The sequence below is a fragment of the Populus alba genome, chromosome 11 (genome assembly GCF_005239225.2).
Source record: "Populus alba chromosome 11, ASM523922v2, whole genome shotgun sequence".
In the NCBI taxonomy this organism is placed as follows: Eukaryota; Viridiplantae; Streptophyta; class Magnoliopsida; order Malpighiales; family Salicaceae; genus Populus; species Populus alba.
In genome coordinates, this window is record NC_133294.1 from 8,700,656 (window position 1) to 8,721,427 (window position 20,772).

The following is a 20,772-nucleotide window of genomic DNA, read 5'->3' on the forward strand; positions in this document are numbered from 1 at the left end:
GGTGGATAAGACAACATTTCGCACCCACCACGGCCACTTCAAGTTCTTGGTTATGCTTTTCGGTCTCACCAACGCACCTAGCACTTTCCAAGCTTTGATGAATGAGGTATTTTGGTCATACCTAAGGAAATTAATTTTTTTTTTTTTATGATATTCTTGTCTATAGTCACTTCCGAGCAATATATATAAATTGCGAAATACTGTGAAAGAAAGAGAGGTCATCCGCGTACGTTCTTTTTTCTTTTCAAAAGCTCAAAAAAATTATTGTTAAAAATGTTTGAATTTATATAACATTGCTAGAAAATACACGTGTTGTAATCATACATATTATATTACATTACAAAAAAAAAAAAAAAACCTGAAAGGCATCAGTGAAACATTGCAACTCAAGACACAAAATATCATGAATTGGAACAGTAAAATAATGTTTTTTATTTTAAAAAAATACTAACAAAGCTTGTTATTAGGGGTAAAATTATCTTTTTCAAAGAATCAATTGGTCATTAGCAAATTAATTGGAGGCAAATATATGTACATATTTTTTTAATACAATGAAATGACTTTGTTGCCCTTAAAAACAAAAATATATATAGCTTTTATACATGGACTTTTTTATATTTTGATATTTTTAGCACGGTTAAATGATAGATTTAAGCTTAAAATAAAAAAAATCTAAGGTAGGTTTTGAAATGATGTTTTTGCATTTTTCATATGACTTTTTATAACACTTAGGTACCTTAGGGGTTGTTTAGTAATTTAATAATATTAAAATATTATTAAAAAGATATTGCTTACACGTGTGTTGCACATGTCAACGTGTGGGTGTTCCCGATGTCTTCAGGCAACATATACAACGTTGTTCGGCAACCAAAAAGCCCAATTGGCACGTCCTCTGAAGTGTCGAGTTATGACGCGACTAATGAGGTGACATGTGTGATGAGATTGTTGATGGTTCGATGATAATTGACTTTTTTTCGCCTCCCTCTTCTTTTCTCTCTCCTAACCTGTGCGATGAGAAAAATTTGACCAAGCTCGTGTTGTAGAATGAACCATGTATATTCTATATAAAAATGGGATGTCATGGAAAAGAGAGTTATTCTCCATGCATTCCAAATACCATTGTTGGATATTGCTATTTTGAAAAAACAAATCTCATAGATGTTACTTCTAAGCTTATTTTGGTCTTGTTTATCTAAAAATGGTATTCGTTTTTCGTGGGGAAGGAAAGCCACCTCTTTGATAGCAGACTCGGGATAAAGAAGAATGTGATGATTTAGCTACTCCATTTATACTGAAGTTGAACATTAAGAAAACAAAAATATACACAAGGTTGTTAGATTAGTGAATCCCAATTCAATGATTCAAAATCTGCTATATGATTATGCATTAAAAAAAAAAAACTTCACCCTCTTCCAAATTATTATGGATTGGAATAGTTATTTTTTTCTAAATTTTTAATTTTGTCCTTAAATCTCTTTTTTTACATAATTGAACCCTTTTGAGCTCAAATTAGAGCCAATTTGCTTTTTTATTTTTTTTAATAAAAGATTGAATGTAAAGATATAGAACTAAAGTGAAAAAATCAAGGAAAATAAATGGAAACTTCAAATTGCAATTAAAAAGTTCATTTTAGTCTCCCATGTTTTTTTAGTAAATTGGTGTTCGTCCCTTTAGTAACGTAGAAATTCAATTTTGATACCAAACTTTATTTTTCTCATTTGTAGTCTTTTTTCATGAGAGGAGAGAGAGGCTTGTTAGATTTTAGTATAAAGAGAAAAAGTCATCATTGATAGAAGTTTCAACCACCAAAATGATCTATACTAGTGTCACTAATAATCTGCTTTAGATAAAGGAGAGTTTTACCTAGATGATTTTTTTCCTTCTCCTAACTCGATGGGGCAGATATAACCACAAGAATATTTTTTAGTTTTGGCTGATTTTGTCTTTTTAAGCTATTTTTTGAGATCATGGATAAGTTTATCAAGGTATTTTGAGTTTTTTAACAAAAAATCTGAGACCTTGTTTTTTCAGCAACCTAATAATTCTATAGAAAGCAAATGACATGTCATTTGCATATTTTTTTTTTTTTTTTTAAAGAACGAATGACAAGTCCGCTCCTTTAAAAAAAATATATATATATATTGTTGGGCCTAGGCGCACGACTTAGGCTGGAAGTCCTCGCGCATGAGTTGTTTTTGTGAAGGCCCAAGCACACGTGCCTAGGCTCCTTTTGTATTTTTTTGTTATTTTATATTTGGATAAAAAAATTATTGAACCTAATTGAGTTCATAAATGGGTTAATATGCAGCATCCGACCTATTATTATTATTATTATTATTATTATTATTATTATTATTTTCTTTAATACATTTCCCCTCAATTGTTTTCTAAAAAAAAGTACAATTTCACACTTTGTTATTGATTATATAATTTTTTACTTAATTCAAAACAAAAAATATATATATAATTTTACTATTTGTTATTAATGATCTACTTTAGCTATCTTGGTCTTTGCCATGATTTTTTATTCTTTTTTTAAAAAAATTATTTTATAAAGAGAAATTCTCATGCGCTTTATTATTGTATAATTAAATGAAAAATAATCTATGAGATAAAAATAAAAATATTTGCTTAGTTGACTCAAGTTCAATAAGATTTTTATTTTAATTGATTACTAATTTTTTACTAATTTTGTTCAACTTTAAGTTAATCAACTTCTAAAAAAAAAGGAAATTTAGGATTGTCCCCTTAATAATTGCAGGCCATCTCGAGTTAATCAAGGTGGATTTCATGTGTTTTCTCACCAATATTAAATAACAATATTATTCAATTAATAATAAAAATCTATTTTAAAAAAAAACCATGTTATCAATGTTTTTTTTTTCTCCCCTGCATAGCTCTGGACAATAGGCTAGTATATTACTCTATTTTGTAGGAAAATGTTCTTGGCAATACATAAAAGCTGCTATATGCGTACCATCTCTTCAAAAGACCAAGTTCTATTAAAAGGGATTTCGTATTCAGAAATAGTGGCCAAATAGGGCTTAGACAATTTTAGTATTACAGAGTCGGCGTGAATAATTAGAACTTGACCTAATTTTAGGCGTGGTTCGTTTTTTGATATACATTTTCACAAACAAACTATCCCAAGTTAATTATTGTGAATGTTTCTCCTCGATAATTATAATGATAATTATGATGGAGAAAATACCAATTCAATTTGAATGGATACAAAATGTTGTTACTGTATGAATTGTGATTAACAATTCTACTGTTCTTACCCATTAAATAATATTTTATTACTTTAGAAGTCTTTTTTAATTTTAAATTGTCAAGTTTCAAATATTCAATTACTGAGATCTGATTATGAGTTAGTAAATGGTAAAACACTGGATTTTCCATTTTAGCTGCTTGTCTCCCACATTACTCAATTTTCAAATGTTTAGCTAGTTCTTAATTATTAAAGCAATTGGATTTTATTTCAAATGTTGAATAAAAAAACAGGTGGACAATATGTTGTTATAAATTTAGCAGCACTAAAGCCACTTAATTACATTTCAGTCATGGAAGTTCACCAAAATCATATTAAGAAATGTATTTATTATAAATAGATGAAAACATATTCACAAGACATTCTGCCTCAAAATCAAGTGTGTTCACAACAGCACAACAATTATCTTAGCATTTATGGAGGTGACAATGAACAATTGGATCCCAAGTATCCATGATTTGAGGAAGAGAGTATTACTTACCTAATTATCTATTGGTGCAGGGAATGGTTTGTGTCTAAGGTGGCTGGTCCTTTAATGTTTTTAAAAAATACATCTTGGTACAAGAATCTTTTCTTTTTCAGTAATTTTTTCATGGGAGTGGAAAGATGAGTTGTCAAATTTTGGAAGAGAGAAAGAGAAAAAGAGAAATCTCTTTGTTAATGACGATCCAACCATAAAAAAAATGTTAAAATTGGTGTCAATGAGTTTCGCTAGGTGATGGGAGTCTTATAGTGGTTGCTTTAAGCCTCGATATAACCTAAAAAACTAGATATATATCAAGGATGCAATATTTTTTCTAGTTTGTTTTAGTGGTTTAGACCTTTTTTTGGTTTAATAGGTTTGTTGCACCCGACATCGCGGCAGCCCTAAAAAATAATTTTAAATTATGGAAAAAGAACAGATTACTAGCATCTTGTTCTTTTAGGGGGAAAAGTCTTGTTTGAGGAGTCGCCACCTAGTATTATGGTCACTAGGAACCCTAACTGGTCAACAGAGATTCTATGGTTCGGGACTGGTTACGTAAAAGAGAAGATATTATCACCCCTTAAACGTTCTGCCTAAGGCAAACTACATTACTGTTTTTGTCTTGAATTGCCAAATTTTATTTGTTTACGCTCTAATGGTTTATTCACAATATTTCTGACTTTGGCGCCAGTAAATATTCAACTACGGATAGTTTCAATTCTAGCGCTGGTAACTATTAAATAGCTATAAAATAATTTAGATCAATATTTTTTTATTCCCGACTCTAACACTAGTGAATAAACAAATAAACTAAATTCATTTTATTACGCGTTCACATATTTTTTCCTATATAGTTAAATAAAATAAATAAATAAATAAAACAAAAAAAAACAATTAAATCATTGTTTTTATTCCTGACTTTGGCGTTACTGAATAAACCAATAAAATAAATTTTATTTTTCATACATGCACACATATATTTTTTCTTGCTAAATAAAATAAAATATAACGAATAAAAATAATATAAATTTAAACCAATATTTTATTCCCGACTCTGGTATTGGTGAATAAACCAGTAAATTTATATTATTTTTATTCATGCATACACATATTTTATTATTTTTCTATTTTTCTATTTTTTCTATTTTTCTATTTATGTTTTTGGTGCTGGGCCCTGCGCAGCCCACATGGGTTGGGCTAGACCCAGCTGGCCCAACCCTTAATATTTTATTTTTCTCAAGTTTTTTAAAATAATGAGGAAGAAATCTTACAAATTTAAAAGTTGAATGAGAATGAAATTGAAAAAAAAAAAATATAATTTCATAAATTATCTCAAATAAAATAAATAATAATCAAAATAATAGAGATCAATTCTAAAAAATTAAAAAAAAATGAAAGATGAAGAGATTAAAATAATAATAATCAACATTTCATAAATTATTTCAAATAAAATAAGTAACAATCAAAAAGAATGAGGAACAAATTTGATAAATAAAAATTTCAATAAAAAAATGATAAGGAAAAAGCAAATAACAATTATAAAAATAAAGACCAAAGTTAATATAAAAATAAAATTTTAAGAGATGAAATTGAAAAACAAATATTAAAAACAAAATATATACAGCAATCAAAAGTTTGAGGATCAAATTTGATATAATCAGCAAATAATGACATTTCTAAATTTTTCACAACTTCCGGAAAGTGTTTTCCCCCAAATTTTTCAGGAAAACACTTTCCTGAAAACCAAGCCAAATTTTTCTTTTATTAGAAAGTGTTTTCCATTGACCAACTTTTCTAATGGCAAACAAACACAAGAAAGTTTGGAAAGTGATTTCCTGGAAACCACTTTTCAGAAAACAAACACAGCTAAATGGAAAACTCTTTTCTGAAAACCAAGCCAAATTTTTCTTTGATTGGAAAGTGTTTTTCGTTGACTGGAAAGTGTTTTTCGTTGACTAGAAAATGTTTTTCGTTGACTGAAAAATATTTTGCGTTTACCAATTTTTCTAATGAAAAAGATACATAATAAAGTTTGGAAAATGGTTTCTCGAAAACTACTTTTCGAGAAACAAACATGGCATTAAATACAACAAACATGGCATTAAATACAAATGGATATTGATCAGTCAAATTAACATGAGATTCTAATACCATAAATTTAAAGGATTTTTATTTTTAATTATTTTTTAAAATAATATCATTTTATGATAAACTTTATTTATTTGTCAACTCAATACCCACGAGTAAAACTTTTTCCTTCAAAATAACATAAAAAAAGTACCAATCTATATTAAAATGATATTATTTTTAAAAATATTAAAAAATATTATTATCACGTATCATAAAAAGAGTACCTATCATAAAATATTTTTATCACATATTATAATAATATGGGTATTAGATTCATGGGATCCCTTTAGTACTCAAGAGACAAGAAAGAAAACTATCCGTTAACATCGTAGAAAAATCAAATCGACATCCCAATCCTCTTCCCTGCAAGAAAAGACTAACGTTAAAAAACAACCCGTTTGTTACACTTCCACTTCATTGATTTTGATTTACAGTACACGAAAAAAAAATCCTTGATCTTTCAAGTTCCTCTTTCTTTGCCTGTTAAATTCTGTAACAACAATGGAGTTCCACGGTGGAGACAAAGTAGAAGTATGTAGCGAAGAGGAAGGATTTCTTGGATCATATTATGCAGCGACAGCGGTCAAGAGCTTAGTGGAAGAGGAAAACATGTCAAAGCATCTGATAGAGACACACCACAATCCTAGCGCTAAAACACACCGCTGGAGCATTTTGCTCAACGGTCTTAACTGCGCACCCACCCAACACCTAAACCATTAACTCGCCCGCTCAAACCCAGTCCTCCACTACACCTCATCTTCTTCTTCTTCAAGCCAAACCCCTTTCTAGTCGATGGAGTGACAATTTCGTAAGTTTTCTTGCTAATCTTGCTCCGTTACGCCGTGGTTTTAGTGCCTGTATTTGTTACTTAGAACTTAGGGTTTGAGACTCCGATTTTTGTAAATTTCTGGAAGTTGAAACCCTAGTTAGCCGTTGTTAGGTTTTTTAAGCATTTATTTTTTAATCTTGGAAACTGTTATTTATTTATTTATTTTTAATTTCCTGCTTAAAAAAGCATGGAATATTTTCAGATTTTGGATCGTACACAGATAGGCAGAAGATAATTTCCTGCTTAAAAAAGCCTTGTGAAATCTCTCTCTCTCTCAAACAAATTTATTTGTTTTTGTAATTGATTGAAAAAGAAAGAACAAAAAAAAGAAGGAATAAACAGAGACAGAAGATGGCGACGGCAGAATCGTTGGTGGCGCAAATCCAAGGGCTATCAAGCAACGCGGTCGATTTAGGTTTGTTATAGATTCACTTGAAGAAAGCAGATGAAGGGCTATCAGCTTTTCTTGTTATAGATTCACTTGAAGAAAGCAGATTTAGGTTTGTTAAAGAACTGGTACATTGAGTGGACTGCTATATACTTTGCATGTTTCTCAAATCCATACTAATCTGCCTACTCTCACTGATAAAGATAAAGAGGTATTTGTTTCTACTCGATTGTTGTTATAAAAGCTTATATTGAATCATGTTTGGTGTTAACCTTTTCTTGTTTGACTGATCAGTGCTGGCTTCCATCATTATAATGGAAAAATGCCACCTATTTCTCCATACCCATTACTGCTTTGATGGAATTTTAATGATCAATATCAGGTTATAAGTTCACGGGGTGTTCAGAACAACATAGACATCCTCTCACTTTCATACACTAGGCATGCAGAAGATGTTCGTCATGTAAGGATTTTCCGTCTAAGAGTTGTTTTCTATTATCTCTTTTCATTGTAAATTTAATTACTTCGACTTCTCCCCTTTTCTGGGTCCTTACAATTTTTTGCTCCATCGATATATTTCTCCCTCCCCCTTTAACATTTCAATTGTGGTCGGTCATCCTTTTATACAGGCTCGAGAATTTCTTTCTAAACTCTTGGACCTCTACCAGACTCAAATTTTTGCAAAAATTGAAATTGTAGAGTTGAGATTTATAATTCTGTTATCATATGCCATTCTTTATGATACCCGTGCTTAAATTCCATTATAGGTTCCAGATTCCTTATTTGTAAGGCATTTCTTTCATGGATTAACTTATTTTGATGAGATCCTACAAGAAGCAGATGGTGTCATCCTTTCCCGTGGAAATTTGGGGATAGATCTCCCACCAGAGAAGGTTAGTTATGAAACCTGATTAATGAGCTTGCATATGTGTAAGTTATCATAAACATGTGGAATTAAAATACACTGGTCTTAGAATTGCTTGTTAGCATGTGATAATCAAATATTAGAGTTGATAAGGATTGCATAATAGCAATATAGAGAAGATAGAAAGGATATGGAGAAAGTGCTATGCAGCAAAATTCTTTAAACTGTTACAACCATACAACATTGCTGTATCATCAATCTTTCTTTTGTAGGTTCTATTTTTCGTATACATATCATGCTTTAAGTGGGATAACTTTGTGGCTTTTGGAGGCCATTAAAAAGGTTCAATTTCTCGTGATCCAATCCTGGCAATGTGTACAGATATGATAACCAAGTGTAGGCATTAGCATGTTGTTCCTATATGCTTTGACGTCATCAGTGAACATGCATGTGCGTTTAGTGGTAGTTGAATCCAGATATTCTAATACTACTCATAATCCAGATATTCTAAACATCAGTTGCTCTGTGAATTTCACAGGTGTTTCTGTTTCAAAAAATGTTGTTTTTAAGTGCAACATGGCTGGAAAACCTGCTGTGGTTACTCTTGTTGTGGATAGTATGACAGAGAATTTGAGACCTCCTCGTGCAGAAGCAACTGATGTTGCCAATGCAATATTGGATGGTAATTTTCAGTTTGAAAAGCTCCCTACTGTAACCTTTGTTGCGTGTATCATTCTGTTTTGGATAATGATGTGCTAGCTTCTTACACGAGTGAGAGTGTTATTCTCTTGCTTATAGCTGTCCCCCATTCCTCCAGTTTGGTCAGTAAGTTAGATAGTATTATATGCTTAATAAATCCCAGACTAATAGAAGTGTTAGACTGTGGTTTTTCTGTTGCTTCAGGGAGTAATGCAATTCTTCTAGGTGCAGAGACCTTGCGAGGACTGTATCCAGTGGAGACCTTCTCTACTGTTGGGAGAATTTGTGCCGAGGTAATTTTTCTCAATTATTCCTCCATTTTTTTCCCTTGATATTTAGATGAGGAATTTCTTTGAATGCATCTGACATTTGACATCATGACAAGGGGATGATATGTATTGGACAAAAGCATTTTCAGAAAGCACTGGAGCTTCTTCACAATGTATGTGATCTAGTTAGAATATGTTTGTCCACTTTGACAATCTACTCACGTTGTGCCAAAATATGCTATGCAGGCATTTTCATTGCTTAATGAAAGTCCTAGAATTCAGGTTCTGATATCTCTCTCTCCCCCTTCAAGTTGTTCTTTCCTTTTCTTTCCTCCTATTGCTTAGACTATTTTGTATTCATGGTGAATTAATTTGACAATAGAGTTGTTAGTTGCACAAATATGTGTAAATGTTTTTTGCTCATACAGAATTAAATTAAGCTTCAATTATGTTTTTGTTGTGGTTGATGATGCTTGGTATTGTTAGTTGCAATTATTTTCCTAGCTTAACTTTAAGAACACTAAGCTGTCAATGCATTTCAAAAACCCCTGTGATTTCTCAGGGCCTGGACCATGCCGAGAATATATAACTGATGTACCGTTTTGTTTTATAAATTATAAGCCCCCATATATAATACCTGAGGGCTTTTAATTTGATTGGATCTTCAAGGCCTCTTGAACATTTTGAAGTGTATTTTCACATGTTCTATCATTGCATCCAACATACCCTGTCTTTTGATTGATGAAATCAGCCTATGGGACTGTAGTTCACTGATTTTAGTATTATGCTCAGACTGTGGTTGCTGCCCTTGCCTCTGATCCAAATGTCTGGAATGCAGTTTGGGAAAACAAAGCCCTTCAGGAATTGCTCCAGTCACAGAATGCAAGTAAGTGTACCCTTGTGTCTTTCAATCCACTCGTCTTTCTTGTTATTTTTTATATTCCTGTTTTCCATGTCCTTCTGTTTTGCCTCTGAAGCCTAGGAATCTGTTGCAGATAAGGAATATGTTGCAGATAATGATTCTGTTGGAGATACTGACTCTCAGGATGCAGCAGTTTCTTCAAAGAAGCTCACAGAATTATCTGACGATGAAAATGAAACTGGAAACTCTCAAACTGGGCTCATGGATGTCATCAATAACGTTAAGCTTACTGTGGTTGACATGGTGACAAATGTATCTGCTTAGTTTAAGAAGATTTTTAGCTTTTCATCCGCAGAGCACACACCCGATGCCGCAGATGAAAAGGCCGGATCATCTACCACTGAGAAGACCCTGGGAGCCTCTCATGGCTTTGGCAGTGATGGTCATAATGGTGGTTGTGCTGAGGCGCCCTTAAAACTCTATTCATTGGCAAGCCAACCTGTAAATTTTCCGAGTCTACATGCAAATTGCTTCTCTCTCATCTCAGGTCGTGACGGCTCCTATGTCTTCTATAAATGCTATAGCTGTTGAAGCATTCAAAAAATATATATTGGTTTCTCTCATTCAAAATAGACAGTCTTTTGACATTTATTATATGAATTTGGGATGTATTCAGCAATCTATGTTCATGATAGGACACTCTTAGGACTGCCCCCCCCCCCCCCTTTCTGGGCAAATAAAGAGATGATCGCCTGCTTACAAGTAATTAGTTTTCCAAGCTCATGTGTTTCTTACTTCAGTATTATTCTTTGCTGGCCTGGATTTGCATTCTAGATGGGTTTTGACATCCCAAGATCACGTATAATTCATTTCTCTTTTAATTTCTTTGAAACAACATTTTATGTTTTCTTTCTTCGTTTTTTTTTTTGTTTTTTTGGTTGTTGCTGGCAGTTCTCAACCAGCCTTCCTAAGTACACTTCTTCAGCAGCTCAGAGAAGTTTAAAGACCTTGTGTCAGGTGATTATAACTTGTAAGCTGTACGTTGCAAGCAAAATTGATTGTTGATTAATAGTGTCCACATTAATACTTTAATTATCATTTGTGTCCTTGACAAAAAAAAAATTCAAAAATTGTTTTAACTAAATCTCTAACACAGCTTAAAAAAACTGTCCTTTCTTATATTGTATTGTCTTATGCATGGAAACTAATTTTATCATAGAACAACCCAGCTTCCAGTTATAAAATTCTATTCTAATTTGCTTGGATAAACGCTGCTTTCACCATGGATATGTTAGGTTGAATCTATTTTAAAATGTAATGTACCATATCAATCTCTTTGGTTATCTTACATTCATCAAATGGAATAAATGGTATTTTTTTTTCTTTTCTATTTTTGATGAAATATTTGCTGTTTCCATCAACAGTGTTTGTGTCTCTTCATGCAGAATTCTGCATTCATATTTTTTCTGAAGTTTTTGGGTTCTATTGTCGTACAAACTTTCTTTTACCCTTTGAGCAGCCCTATATGGAAGTAGCAAGTAGTTATAGCATTGGAAAAGTTTCAGAATGAAAGACATACATTCAAACAAATACAGAGAAGTTTGAAAGTGTGAGCCTACAGTTATACATTTCACATTTATACATAGTGAGGCAAATTTAAGATCTATTCATCATTATCTAAAACAGGCTTTGTATTCTTTTTCAGGACAATAATCTTGGACTGGTGAAGCAAGTCATATCATCCATGTATAAGAGAAACATTCAGAGATTGACCCAAACATATTGGACTCTTTCCGTCCAAGACATAGCCAAAAATGTGCAACTTAGCAGTCCTAAAGAGGCAGAGATGCATGTGCTTCAAATGGTAGTTTCCTATGCAATTATCCTTGATGCTAAGCTTACAGTAGTTTCATAAATATCTTTCCTTTTATTTTTTGTACGATCAATTTATTGCAAAATACTGGAAGTAGAAAGACCAGTAATAATGCACTCCTGTATCTCATACCATAATTTAAATGAACAATTTCATTTCAAACTGTAGATCGAAGATGGTGAGATATATGCAACAATCAACCAGAAAGATGGTATGGTTAGATTCTTAGAGGATCCAGAACAATATAAAAACTGTGTGATGATTGAGCATATCGATTCATCAATTCAGAGGTGCAGTAGCTGGGATTTTACACTTTTATTTATGACATGTAACTTTAATTTGATATGGCCTTTGCAGGCGGTGAAAAAGGGAGACACCATTTTTGTTGGTCAATATCTCTTTACAGGAAATGAAACTACTTCTGTGTGGCTAGAGGCAAGTAGCTTCATTGCGGCATGTCATGTCACCTACTTTTCATGCCAGGTGGATCTTTCACATACCATAAGCAGTAACTTTTATTGCTAGCTGCCTCCCCATTTCAATTAAAACTGTTATTGGTACAAACAAGCCAGGGGACTTTGTATTCAAAACATAATGGCCTGCATCAACTACAAAAAAGAAGAAGAATCTGCGTAATTCAATTTCATGATGATGCAGGTCGCCGAAGTCAATGGTGAATATGTGGTTTGCTTGGTAAAGAACTGGTACATTGAGTGGACTGCTATATACTTTGCATGTTTCTCAAATCCATACTAATCTGCCTACTCTCACTGATAAAGATAAAGAGGTATTTGTTTCTACTCGATTGTTGTTATAAAAGCTTATATTGAATCATGTTTGGTGTTAACCTTTTCTTGTTTGACTGATCAGTGCTGGCTTCCATCATTTATAATGGAAAAATGCCACCTATTTCTCCATACCCATTACTGCTTTGATGGAATTTTAATGATCAATATCAGGTTATAAGTTCACGGGGTGTTCAGAACAACATAGACATCCTCTCACTTTCATACACTAGGCATGCAGAAGATGTTCGTCATGTAAGGATTTTCCGTCTAAGAGTTGTTTTCTATTATCTCTTTTCATTGTAAATTTAATTACTTCGACTTCTCCCCTTTTCTGGGTCCTTACAATTTTTTGCTCCATCGATATATTTCTCCCTCCCCCTTTAACATTTCAATTGTGGTCGGTCATCCTTTTATACAGGCTCGAGAATTTCTTTCTAAACTCTTGGACCTCTACCAGACTCAAATTTTTGCAAAAATTGAAATTGTAGAGTTGAGATTTATAATTCTGTTATCATATGCCATTCTTTATGATACCCGTGCTTAAATTCCATTATAGGTTCCAGATTCCTTATTTGTAATGCATTTCTTTCATGGATTAACTTATTTTGATGAGATCCTACAAGAAGCAGATGGTGTCATCCTTTCCCGTGGAAATTTGGGGATAGATCTCCCACCAGAGAAGGTTAGTTATGAAACCTGATTAATGAGCTTGCATGTGTAAGTTATCATAAACATGTGGAATTAAAATACACTGGTCTTAGAATTGCATGTTAGCATGTGATAATCAAATATTAGAGTTGATAAGGATTGCATAATAGCAATATAGAGAAGATAGAAAGGATATGGAGAAAGTGCTATGCAGCAAAATTCTTTAAACTGTTACAACCATACAACATTGCTGTATCATCAATCTTTCTTTTGTAGGTTCTATTTTTCGTATACATATCATGCTTTAAGTGGGATAACTTTGTGGCTTTTGGAGGCCATTAAAAAGGTTCAATTTCTCGTGATCCCAATCCTGGCAATGTGTACAGATATGATAACCAAGTGTAGGCATTAGCATGTTGTTCCTATATGCTTTGACATCATCAGTGAACATGCATGTGCGTTTAGTGGTAGTTGAATCCAGATATTCTAATACTACTCATAATCCAGATATTCTAACATCAGTTGCTCTGTGAATTTCACAGGTGTTTCTGTTTCAAAAAACTGTTGTTTTTAAGTGCAACATGGCTGGAAAACCTGCTGTGGTTACTCTTGTTGTGGATAGTATGACAGAGAATTTGAGACCTCCTCGTGCAGAAGCAACTGATGTTGCCAATGCAATATTGGATGGTAATTTTCAGTTTGAAAAGCTCCCTACTGTAACCTTTGTTGCGTGTATCATTCTGTTTTGGATAATGATGTGCTAGCTTCTTACACGAGTGAGAGTGTTATTCTCCTGCTTATAGCTGTCCCCCATTCCTCCAGTTTGGTCAGTAAGTTAGATAGTATTATATGCTTAATAAATCCCAGACTAATAGAAGTGTTAGACTGTGGTTTTTCTGTTGCTTCAGGGAGTAATGCAATTCTTCTAGGTGCAGAGACCTTGCGAGGACTGTATCCAGTGGAGACCTTCTCTACTGTTGGGAGAATTTGTGCCGAGGTAATTTTTCTCAATTATTCCTCCATTTTCCCTTGATATTTAGATGAGGAATTTCTTTGAATGCATCTGACATTTGACATCATGACAAGGGGATGATATGTATTGGACAAAAGCATTTTCAGAAAGCACTGGAGCTTCTTCACAATGTATGTGATCTAGTTAGAATATGTTTGTCCACTTTGACAATCTACTCACGTTGTGCCAAAATATGCTATGCAGGCATTTTCATTGCTTAATGAAAGTCCTAGAATTCAGGTTCTGATATCTCTCTCTCCCCTTTCAAGTTGTTCTTTCCTTTTCTTTCCTCCTATGCTTAGACTATTTTGTATTCATGGTGAATTAATTTGACAATAGAGTTGTTAGTTGCACAAATATGTGTAAATGTTTTTTGCTCATACAGAATTAAATTAAGCTTCAATTATGTTTTTGTTGTGGTTGATGATGCTTGGTATTGTTAGTTGCAATTATTTTCCTAGCTTAACTTTAAGAACACTAAGCTGTCAATGCATTTCAAAAACCCCTGTGATTTCTCAGGGCCTGGACCATGCCGAGAATATATAACTGATGTACCGTTTTGTTTTATAAATTATAAGCCCCCATATATAATACCTGAGGGCTTTTAATTTGATTGGATCTTCAAGGCCTCTTGAACATTTTGAAGTGTATTTTCACATGTTCTATCATTGCATCCAACATACCCTGTCTTTTGATTGATGAAATCAGCCTATGGGACTGTAGTTCACTGATTTTAGTATTATGCTCAGACTGTGGTTGCTGCCCTTGCCTCTGATCCAAATGTCTGGAATGCAGTTTGGGAAAACAAAATCCTTTCAGGAATTGCTCCAGTCACAGAATGCAAAGTAAGTGTACCCTTTTGTCTTTCAATCCACTCGTCTTTCTTATTATTTTTTATATTCCTGTTTTCTATGTCCTTCTGTTTTGCCTCTGAAGCCTAGGAATCTGTTGCAGATAAGGAATATGTTGCAGATAATGAGTCTGTTGGAGATACTGACTCTCAGGATGCAGCAGTTTCTTCAAAGAAGCTCACAGAATTATCTGACGATGAAAATGAAACTGGAAACTCTCAAACTGGGCTCATGGATGTCATCAATAACGTTAAGCTTACTGTGGTTGACATGGTGACAAATGTATCTGCTTACTTTAAGAAGATTTTTAGCTTTTCATCCGCAGAGCACACACTCGATGCCGCAGATGAAAATGCCGGATCATCTACCACTGAGAAGACCCTGGGAGCCTCTCTCATGGCTTTGGCAGTGATGGTCATAATGGTGGTTGTGCTGAGGCGCCCTTAAAACTCTATTCATTGGCAAGCCAACCTGTAAATTTGCCGAGTCTACATGCAAATTGCTTCTCTCTCATCTCAGGTCGTGACGGCTCCTATGTCTTCTATAAATGCTATAGCTGTTGAAGCATTCAAAAAATATATATTGGTTTCTCTCATTCAAAATAGACAGTCTTTTGACATTTATTATATGAATTTGGGATGTATTCAGCAATCTATGTTCATGATAGGACACTCTTAGGACTGCCCCCCCCCCTTTCTGGGCAAATAAAGAGATGATCGCCTGCTTACAAGTAATTAGTTTTCCAAGCTCATGTGTTTCTTACTTCAGTATTATTCTTTGCTGGCCTGGATTTGCATTCTAGATGGGTTTTGACATCCCAAGATCACGTATAATTCATTTCTCTTTTAATTTCTTTGAAACAACATTTTATGTTTTCTTTCTTCGTTTTTTTTTTGTTTTTTTGGTTGTTGCTGGCAGTTCTCAACCAGCCTTCCTAAGTACACTTCTTCAGCAGCTCAGAGAAGTTTAAAGACCTTGTGTCAGGTGATTATAACTTGTAAGCTGTACGTTGCAAGCAAAATTGATTGTTGATTAATAGTGTCCACATTAATACTTTAATTATCATTTGTGACCTTGACAAAAAAAAATTTCAAAAGTTGTTTAACTAAATCTCTAACACAGCTTAAAAAAACTTTCCTTTCTTATATTGTATTGTCTTATGCATGGAAACTAATTTTATCATAGAACTACCCAGCTTCCAGTTATAAAATTCTATTCTAATTTGCTTGGATAAAAGCTGCTTTCACCATGGATATGTTAGGTTGAATCTATTTTAAAATGTAATGTACCATATCAATCTCTTTGGTTATCTTACATTCATCAAATGGAATAAATGGTATTTTTTTTTTCTTTTCTATTTTTGATGAAATACTTGCTGTTTCCATCAACTGTGTTTGTGTCTCTTCATGCAGAATTCTGCATTCATATTTTTTCTGAAGTTTTTGGGTTCTATTGTCCTACAAACTTTCTTTTACCCTTTGAGCAGCCCTATATGGAAGTAGCAAGTAGTTATAGCAGTGGAAAAGTTTCAGAATTAAAGACATACATTCAAACAAATAAGGAGAAGTTTGAAAGTGTGAGCCTACAGTTATACATTTCACATTTACACATAGTGAGACAAATTTAAGATCTATTCATCATCATCTAAAACAGGCTTTGTATTCTTTTTCAGGACAATAATCTTGGACTGGTGAAGCAAGTCATATCATCCATGTATAAGAGAAACATTCAGAGATTGACCCAAACATATTGGACTCTTTCCGTCCAAGACATAGCCAAGAATGTGCAACTTAGCAGTCCTAAAGAGGCAGAGATGCATGTGCTTCAAATGGTAGTTTCCTATGCAATTATCCTTGATGCTAAGCTTACAGCAGTTTCATAAATATCTTTCCTTTTATTTTTTGTATGATCAATTTATTGCAAAATACTAGAAGTAGAAAGACCACTAATAGTGCACTCCTGTATCTCATACCATAATTTAAATGAACAATTTCATTTCAAACTGTAGATCGAAGATGGTGAGATATATGCAACAATCAACCAGAAAGATGGTATGGTTAGATTCTTAGAGGATCCAGAACAATATAAAAACTGTGAGATGATTGAGCATATCGATTCATCAATTCAGAGGTGCAGTAGCTGGGATTTTACACTTTTATTTATGACATGTAACTTTAATTTGATATGGCCTTTGCAGGCGGTGAAAAAGGGAGACACCATTTTTGTTGGTCAATATCTCTTTACAGGAAATAAAACTACTTCTTTATGGGATCTATGGTTGCTCTCCAGATAAAAGGTTAAGCACAAAGATTCAATTAAGTGCTCTTTCTTCTTGGCATTAAAAATATGCTATTGATAGATAGAAAAATTAAAATGTTCTTGTGATATATTTTTGTAGATTAGAAATAGAAACAAACATGAAATAGAGAAATGTACATGAAATTTTCCACCAATTTTCTACCCTCATATTGGTTGATAACTATGAGAAATACAAATGTTTTTAAATTTTGTCACTTAACATCCCATTTCATTCAAGCAATAGATTTGCTGGGTGGGTAGATTTGCTGGGCAGATGAGGTCCAAGAAGCCGTGTTGGTCTTGTGTAGATTTATTAGATGTAAATCTAATTTTATACCCTTGTACTGGCTAGTAACTATGAGAAGGAAAAATGGTTTTACATTGTTGATCACTGAATCTCCCATTTATTCAAGTATTAGATTTGTTGGGTAAAAGGTCCTGAAAGCTGCTTTGGGCTTGTATAGATTTTATCTTTCTGTCACCCTTAGTATTAATCATGTTGTTAACTCATCTTTTGATAAGTTTCGAGTCATTCAATGATCCTAAGTTATGATTATGTCATGATTTGATCTCTAACTAATTGATTTCATGTTGTCCAGACTGTGGATGGCTGCAACTTTAAGAGATTATGTACTATCTAGTAGTGATGTGAAAAGGTATATATTATCTTGTTGTGCATCATAGCTTTATTTTGTTGCCAAACATTTATGTTGTACTCATAGTCTTACTTTATCAACCACATTCTTAATATGAATAATTAAGTTATCGTCATTTAGTTTCTCCAAATGTTGTAAGTGCATAGAATATTTAATCCACACAGTAAGATGTAACTCCTCTCAAGAATACAATAGATTAGTCATACCATACATTCATGTTAAATATTTTTAATATGTCTTTTTGGGTTACTTGTTTGGAAGTATTTAGACCCTGAATCATGCATTAACAATTACCTGATTTTTTGTTTGTTTTGCTGTTGATTCTCATTAATGTTTCCTACCTTTCCAAATTGTATTGTTGACCTTGTAACAACTAAAATAACTGTACCTACCGCAACTGTTTCTTGTAACCGATTTTAATTTATTATAAACCACTTGTTAGGAGAAAATATTACGATCAAAATCCTTATTTGACGATTGAATTCTGCTTAGGCTCTACTTGTTGGTCTGGGATATTAATAGGGCCTTTTCTTGGTTAGTTTTGTTTTTCTCATATGTTGCTTGTAAGGTGTGTTCATTGAAGGTTTTGAGAGGTGTTTGGTTAATTTTTTTTCAAAGATGTTTGTCAGATTTTTTGTTTTTTGTCTTCTAAGGATTTAATTGTTTTGTTGGGTTGAAGGTGTGCTTCGGAAAAAAACCATTTTTATCGAATGATTTTTGGGAAAATGATTAAGGGGACCGGCTTTGATGATTTTTGTATTTGTGTTTGTACATTTAATTTTTAATAGCTTTCATAATTGGTTTGGACATGTTTTTGTTACCTCTAGCTTGGTGTTTTAGTTGAAGCGGATCATTTTTACTCTTGTTTTGGTTGTTATGCATTGCACTATGATTTATTTTGTTGCTTGTTGGGTTTTTTCGTTGCTTAGAGTTAACAAATTTGATTGCTTTCTTGATTGTGCTTGCTGCAGGTTTGTTGTTTTTTGTACTTTGATATTGCCTTATTTATCTTTGTTGTGTCGTAAATGTTTTTTCTATTGGTGCTATGGTTGGTTCAAGCCTACTCGTTTTGTTAGTTCCTGCCTTTTCTACTTTCTTTATTCTTTTTTTAATTTTACAGTTCCTCCTTTATTGTGTTTATGTTGTTATTGTATTATTTCTAGCTTATGTTTTTTTCTCCCCTTTGCGTTTGATTAGTTTTAGTCTTTGCTATGTTAGTTTTGTCTTGGTTGGCTCTTCAACTGCTTGTTGTTGTTGTTCTTGGGGGGTGGGGGAATAGTTAAGTTAGGTTTTCTTTCGAGGTTGTTTTCAGCGTGTAATTTTATTTTCTGTGGTAAACAAGGAATGACATAAAGCAAATAATTACAAATTGTTCTGTACTGGGATGAGAGGCTGAAGGAAAGGGATGAAGAGAAAGAAGAGGTTAGAAAATATCAGCAGCAAAAATATCTAGAATATACTATTTATGGTATGGAACTCCACGACGCTCAACAAAAAATATTAGAGGTCAGTACCGTTTAGATGCTTGGACATGCATAAAGGTTTATTCATGTAGTGCTTTTATGATTCTCATAGAATGTTGCCCAAAATTACTAGTTGAAGTATACAAGGAGAGGCATGCTAGTAGCTGACAATGAGGAAAACAAATATGATCAAACTGGTCAGTCATTATAGATGTACAAAGTCTCTTGTTTCTTCCACTGGTTGTTGTGCCTTCCTTTATTTGTGTGTTTATTACTAAACATTATGTACATTAGAACTCCTAAATTTACATTACATTCAAGTGCTAACACCTTTATCTTAAAGTAGAACATCTACATCAAGCCATGTCTCCACACTTTTGAGCAGCTTTGCGAAAATACCTGCTATCCGTACCGTTCTAGCACTGTTTACCTTTACTAACCCCATTCAGCTCTTTTGCTTCCATTCCTCGTAACTATTTTTGTTACATCACTTTTAGTCACACTACTGTAATCGGATTGTAACCGTGATTATCGATTTAAATGTTTTGTGCTATGACCTTTTCAATTGTTAAGACATCTTAATTAGAAGCTTCTCTATATGATTGCACATTTTAACCTAAACACTATTGATTTTTCTTTTCCCATTTTTACTAGGTTCTTTTTCCGCTCGGCTTCATGGATTAGTTCAAGTAATCCTCACTTGACTTCTTGCATTATTCCTATAACAACCATCACACATGTAATTTACCTAGTCTATTCTATTATGTTAAATATTTTCTCTCTTAGAGTTGTGTTCCCAATCTGCTAGACGATATGGCATAATCACTAGCAATCTCTTGACCTTTTGCCATGGTCACATTATGATTTGAATGATGTACTTCATATCAGTATGTTTTTAGAGCAACTTATTTCATGTGATGGTTGGGAGTAATAACATATCAACTCAGATAATTAGGCACCCTAATGCTTTGAAATGAGGACAAGCCACTTTTATCCCACTTAACAGGTAAGGATAAAAGTATTCGTGTGTAACTTATCCACATGGTTCTGATGTGGTACCTTTATTAAAAATGTTGAAGTTTTCTCCAAATTTTACCCTAGTATTTGCACAGGATATTCCTCCACATGCTTGTTCTAATTGAAATAGTATTAATCCAATAGAAACATTGATTCAAGTTTTATTGTTCTGAATTTATATGTAAGTCTCCTAGTTTAATTTATCCATCTACCTGGTTCTGATGTGGTCCCTTTATTAAAGAGAAGTTGAAGTTTCTCCTAATTTTTCCCCTGGATTAGCACAGGTTAGTTCTCCACCGTGCTTGTTCTGACTGAAATAGTATTGATCCAGCAAAAACATTGGTTCGAGTTTTGTTGTTAATAATCTGTATGTTGCACACAAGTGAA

General features: G+C 33.2%; 2 protein-coding genes and 1 pseudogene across 2 annotated transcripts in view; all 3 read left to right on the top strand.

Annotated features, from left to right (window-relative positions):
* The first annotated feature begins 7,047 nt into the window (after nt 1–7,047).
* On the top strand, nt 7,048–13,438 carry LOC118054835 (pyruvate kinase 1, cytosolic-like; annotated as a pseudogene).
* A 2-nt stretch (nt 13,439–13,440) lies between these two features.
* Nucleotides 13,441–16,764, top strand: LOC140954185 (pyruvate kinase-like). The gene is made up of 9 exons (XM_073412731.1): nt 13,441–13,775; nt 13,973–14,085; nt 14,175–14,231; nt 14,305–14,340; nt 14,850–14,945; nt 15,055–15,681; nt 15,870–15,935; nt 16,438–16,527; nt 16,624–16,764. The coding sequence occupies exons 1-6, from the start codon at nt 13,670–13,672 to the stop codon at nt 15,226–15,228; spliced, it is 582 nt and encodes a 193-aa protein (XP_073268832.1). The 5' UTR covers nt 13,441–13,669; the 3' UTR covers nt 15,229–15,681; nt 15,870–15,935; nt 16,438–16,527; nt 16,624–16,764.
* LOC118054821 (uncharacterized) overlaps nt 16,444–20,772 on the top strand; it is a 31,521-nt gene continuing 27,192 nt past the window's right edge. Inside the window, exons 1-6 of the mRNA XM_073412611.1 lie at nt 16,444–16,527; nt 16,624–16,782; nt 16,960–17,007; nt 17,198–17,247; nt 17,849–17,905; nt 20,023–20,057. Of these exons, the coding sequence (XP_073268712.1) occupies nt 16,444–16,527; nt 16,624–16,782; nt 16,960–17,007; nt 17,198–17,247; nt 17,849–17,905; nt 20,023–20,057 (433 nt within the window). The remainder of the gene's footprint in view (nt 16,528–16,623; nt 16,783–16,959; nt 17,008–17,197; nt 17,248–17,848; nt 17,906–20,022; nt 20,058–20,772) is intronic.

What these genes read in the sequence shown, in the direction of transcription:
- LOC140954185 (XM_073412731.1), top strand. Translation starts at nt 13,670, where the DNA reads ATGGCTGGAAAACCTGCTGTGGTTACTCTTGTTGTGGATAGTATGACA. An exon ending in TGCCAATGCAATATTGGATG is followed by an intron (nt 13,776 to 13,972) that starts GTAATTTTCAGT and finishes TAGAAGTGTTAG; the next exon opens with ACTGTGGTTTTTCTGTTGCT. An exon ending in ATGAAAGTCCTAGAATTCAG is followed by an intron (nt 14,341 to 14,849) that starts GTTCTGATATCT and finishes TATTATGCTCAG; the next exon opens with ACTGTGGTTGCTGCCCTTGC.